This window comes from Myotis davidii, unplaced genomic scaffold (assembly GCF_000327345.1).
Source record: "Myotis davidii unplaced genomic scaffold, ASM32734v1 scaffold1047, whole genome shotgun sequence".
Lineage (NCBI taxonomy): Eukaryota > Metazoa > Chordata > Mammalia > Chiroptera > Vespertilionidae > Myotis > Myotis davidii.
Genome location: NW_006298367.1, coordinates 677,317 through 682,693, shown reverse-complemented (window position 1 = coordinate 682,693; position 5,377 = coordinate 677,317). Strand labels below are relative to the sequence as shown.

Here is a 5,377-nt window from a genome sequence, read left to right as displayed (position 1 = left end):
ATCATAGTGACTGATCATTCTGCCATTGGGTTAAATGCAAGAGGGCGCAGGCCAGGCCGAGGGACCCCACCAGTGCACGATTGAGGCTGGGGAGGGACGTGGGAGGTTGGTTAGCCAGGGAGGGAACACGAGAGGGCTACAGGGTGCCTCCAGCTCAGTCGCGATTGAAGGGTTGTTCTCATGCATGTGGGGTGCATGCTTTCATGCTCTTTCCGCCAAATTCTCACTCTGCCATCTGCATGATGCCACTGGAAACATGATTCATCGGACCACATGACTTTTTTCCAATGCTCGACTGTCCAATCTTTGTGTTCCTGTGCGAATTGGAGACGTTTTATCTTGGTAACTGCAGACAGCAAAGGTGTTCGAACAGGCCTTTGGCTTCCATATCCCATACGATGCAGTGTACGGCTAATTTGCCTACAAATGTCAGGTGGTCATAATAATCTGGCCACTCAGTGTAAATGTAAAGAGAAAAAATTTAAATGATGGGCTATGATGTCAGTAGTATTGAAAAGTAAATATGAGGCTTATGTTTTTGTCATTCAGGCCCTGGCCAGTGTTGCTAAGTAGTTAGAGCATTGGCCTGTGCACCAAAGGGTTTCGGGTTCTATTTCTGGTCAAAGGCACTTACCTAAGTTGCAGGACAGATTCCTCAGCCCTGATTGGACACTGTGGGAGGCATCCAATTGATGTGTCTCTCTCACATCAATGTTTCTCTCTCTCTTCCCCTCTCTCTAAAATCAATAAAAACATATTTAAATTTTTTCAATGGTAAATTCTGTTGTGCATATTTTACTGCAAATAAAAACAACCCACTGACCTCCCAGTATATTTAGAATTAAATCCAAACTTTGCATGATGGCAAACAAGAGCTGTGACCTGTACCCTTCCCCGGGTGTGGCTCAGTTGGTTGGGCGTCATCCTTAGCACTGAAAGGTTGCTGTTCAATTCCCTGATCACAAATGGGGGGTATGCAGGAGATGGGGGCCGTACAGGAGGTGGATGATTAATGTGATCGCTCTCACACAGGTGTTTCTCTCTCTCTATCCCTCCCTCCCTCTCTCAAAAATCCAATAAAGATCTTTTTTTTTTTATAGTTCCTTTGTAGTGCTTATTATTTGCAATGCAGTACCATGTCTTATTTATATACTGGCTTATCACTACTCTCCCCCCTTCCCCGCCACTCAGAGGTAAGTTCTAAAAGGATTCCTGTGTCAGTTTTCCCTGCTATATCCTGACACACGGAGTAGTTCCTAGTACATGGTAAATGCTTACTAGGTTTCTGTTAAAGAGATAAATGAGGAAGAGCAGACAGCACTCATCCTGTGCTTCATGCTGACCTTGGTGGCAGTGTTGTGCTTGACACACCGTGCCTGGTTCTGCTCCCCACTCCCTGGTGGCACCTCCTCTCTAGCTTCACCTTCTCTTTGACCCACCCCTCCCCAGTACTGGTCGTCCCTGGCCGTCACACCCTCCCACTCCTGACTGCCCCTTGCCCAGCAGTCAGGCTCCCTTGCTCCAGCTATCTGTGCTTGAAACCTCTGGGACTTACTTGTTCACAGCTCATATTAGCAGTCACTGAGCCATGCAGATACTATGGCAGAAACCTCTCATGAATATCTTTCTTCCCAATTCCAAGGTCAGGAAGCAAGAAAACATCTCGCTCTTTAGCTTGGTCCCAGCTCCTGATCAGCTCTGGGAGCAGGTGTCCAACGGTCTCTAGTAACCAGTCTCCTCCTACAGGTCACACTTTACACTATTTACAAAGACATCTGTAAAAACATTTTTTAATTGATTTTTAGAGAGGGAGAGGGAGAGAGAAAGAGAAACATCAATGTGCAAGCAGAACATCAATCAGCTGCCTGCTGCACACCCCCTACCAGGGATCAAGCCCATAATTTGGGCATGTTCCCCGACCAGGAATTGAACCAGCAACATCTTTGGTGCACGGGATGATGCCCAACCAACTGAGCCACACCCGACAGGGCCAAAGGCATCTTCTGAGAGTACCTATCAAACAACCCTGCTTCTGCTAAGAACTTCCTCTGGCTCCTCAGGGTAATCCTTAAGCTCCTCTGCTGGGATCTGTTGGCTCTTCCAGCATGGCATCCACCTTACTGCTGCATCTTCCATTACTCATTATCTAGTTCTTTTCTTTTTAATTGGTTTTAGAGCCCTGGTTGGTTGCTCAGTGGTTAGAGCATTGGCCTACAGTCCCAAGGGTCTTGGGTTCAATTCCCAATCAAGGGCACGTACCTTGGTTACAGGCTTGATCCCTGGTCCCGATCAGTGTGTGAACAGGAGGCAGCCAATTGATGTGTGTGTCTCTCTCCCCTCCATTGTCTCTAAAAAAATCAATGGGGAACAAAATATCCTCAGATGAACATTTTAAAAAATTAGATTTTAGAGGGGGAGAGAGAGAGAGATCTATTGGTTGCCTCCTGGATTCACCGACTAGGGATGGAACCTGCAACCTGGGTATGTGCCCTGACTGGGAATCAAACCTTCCACCTTCAGTGTGTGAGTACGACACGATGCTCCAACTGAGCCACACCAGCCAGAACCATTCCCTAGTTGTTTATGGTTCAGTCATACTACTGTTCCTTATACATGCCTATCCCGGCTGAAACCTTTCTCATCCTTCAAGGCTGATTTAAACCACTTCCTCCAGGAAACCTTCCTTGTTTCAGAAAACTTGCCCAGGTCTCTTCTTGCTCTTCACAAACTATTTTGTATAGATTAGAATAATAATAAAAACTGGTGTTTATTAAATACTAATATGCAAGGTAATCTTCTACATTATCTTAATCCTACAGCAATTTGAGGAGGTAGGTTTTATAGATGAAGAAACTAAGGCACAGAGAGGTGACTTGGGGTAAGAGGTAACTTGCCTGAGGCTGCACAGCTAAAAAGCAAGTGAGTTGGGAATCAGAGCCCAGACAGTCCGGCTCCAGAGACCAGGCTCTTCCCTTTATTCCACACTGTGTCCATTTCTAGCCTTTTCATGAAACAAGGCTCCCTTTGCCTGAAAATCTCCCCACACAGCAATCACCACCTAATGCTGTGGGAAGCACAACCCTCTCCTCTAAGATGCAGTTCCTGGTGTCTCGCCAGCAGGACGGGTTAGGTGGTGCCTCTGGCACATCCTTCATCACAGCCGCGATCGGGTCACTCTTTTCTGAGCCAGCCTGTCCCTGGCGCCCAGCACAAAGCCCAGAGGCCTCAGGTGTTGCTTGTGAGTGACAGCACGGAGCCAGCCTCCCTCAGCCCGGGGGTTCCCGTATCACCTCGCTGTCTCTCCAGCAGGTCACTGAATGTGGGCTGTACCTTTCTGAGTGAAGTCATTGGCTCTGGCAGGGCTTTCCATTTGCCTGCTGAGATTCTCCCAGACAGGCGGGGTTGGGCCCTGCATCCTGAGGAGCCACCCCTCCAAGGGGAGGCCACTCTCTGGCTGGGAAGTAAGGACCAAAATACCTTTTAAAAAAAATTCATTTATTGATTGAGAGAGAGAAAGGATGAGCGATACATAGAAACAACAACCCATTGTTCCACCTATCCATGTATTACTGGCTGATTCCGGTATGTGGCCTGGGCGGGGACAGAACCCACAACCTTGGCATATTCAGACGATGCTCTAACCAACTGAGCTAGCTGGCCACGACCAGAAAACCTTTCCTGTAGTTGCTGTTGTTTGCTGTCCCACTGGCTTCCTGCCCAGATCTCAGCTCTCACCTCACTCTCACCTGGGCGGGACCTGTGTTCTGACTGCTCAGAGAAAGTGGTTGAAATATCTGGGCTCTGTTCAGTTTCCAGCTTTGCTGTCTTAAAGCAGTGGAATGTTGGGCGGGAAAAAATCACTTAATCTCTGAGCCTCCGTCCACTCATCTGCAAAACATGGCTATTGATATCCATGCCCTGCCTCCTTAGCCTTTCTGAAGTGTAAAATGTCGAGAATTCGCTTTCAACACATTTATTGCACATTTACTGTCATACATACTATATTGTTTAAATTTCGTCCTCACAGTAACCCTTTCCCTTGAGGTAGACATTAGTAATCCTCATTTCACAGATGAGGGCGCGAGGCTGGGGAGGGCCGACTTGCCCACGGTGCTGTGCGGAGACTGGCTCTGTGCTGGGCAGAGACGGGCTCTGTGCTGGGCTCCCTGCTGGAGTCAGCTGGCCAGGCTGACCACCTCCACCTGGCCCCTCCCCAGGCCCCAGTCCTCAGCGCTTACCTCTCATGCAGATAAGCAGCAAGGGGTGGTTTTTGAGACAGCAAAGATCTTGGTTGCACCTGCTACTGAAACAACACTGAGAAAAGTCCGTGTCTCACTCATTTTTTAGAAAAACGGGAGAGGGGCGTCAAGTTTAATCTAGGTGAATCTTTACAGGCACTTTCCTTTCTACGTGTTTGAAAACCTGAGGGATCCTGGAGGGAAGCCCAGGGGATGAACTTGGGTTCCCAAGTCCCTGATTTAGGAATCTCCCTCTGGGCCCGGTCAGTCCTTATCGCCGAGGTCAGGCTCAGCCTCGCGCGGGAGCCACTCACCCGCACTCCTGAAAGATGTTCGGGTAGTGCCGGAACAGCACCGGCGGGTCCCGGTCATCCCGGACCGGGGCCTGAGGCACAGCGCGGATGCCAGGCCTCCGGCCTCGCCGGCCCCCCGAGCAGGAGCGGTGGATCCACTGGTGCGCGTTGACCGCAAACTTCCTCTTGAAGCACATGCCACACTCGGGGCAGGGGAAGGGCCGCTCGTCCGAGTGCATGCGCTGGTGGCTGACCAGCAGCGATGGGTAGGTGAAGCGGCGACCGCAGTCTGCACACACGTGGCGCCGCTGGCGGGCCTGCGAGCCCCGGCTGGGCCCCGGGGGTGGCGGCGGCGCACCTGAGCCCGGGTCCCAGGCTTTCGTGGGCGCGGGCGGGGGCGGCTTGCCGAGGGCCCAGTCCGGGTGGTGTTGAACCAGCTCCTCGGGCCGATCCTTCCCGGGAGTCTTTCTGGGTCTCTTGGCTCCTGGCACTGCTTTGGGTTCCTCTTCCTTCTTGTTTGGGGCACCTCCTGGGAAACAAGAATCAAGACACATTTTAAAGCACATTTGCTTAGACTGTCTCAGGCCACAGGGTGCTTTTACGGAAAGACGTGCCAGAGAAATACTGCACAGGGACCGACACGCAGGCCTCGAAGGACAGTGAACCAGTTCAATCTCTCAAGCCTCGGGTCCTCGCGTGTCAGATGGGAATCGTGGTGACTCCTTTCCGAGGCTGTTGGACCCATTACATCAGGGGGAGCCTGTCAGGCACTTGGCCAATGCTCAAGGCGCAGTAGCTATTATCGTTTCCTCCGCTTTCCGTGGGTGAGAGCTGCACAGAGGGGGC

At 50.8% G+C, this 5,377-nt stretch overlaps 1 protein-coding gene across 1 annotated transcript in view; it reads right to left on the bottom strand.

Moving 5' to 3' along the window:
* Positions 1–4,548: 4,548 nt before the first annotated feature.
* The window catches only part of ZNF688 (zinc finger protein 688), a 1,355-nt gene continuing 526 nt past the window's right edge, over positions 4,549–5,377 (bottom strand). Inside the window, exon 2 of the mRNA XM_006774101.1 lies at positions 4,549–5,060. Within this exon, the coding sequence (XP_006774164.1) occupies positions 4,549–5,060 (512 nt within the window). The remainder of the gene's footprint in view (positions 5,061–5,377) is intronic.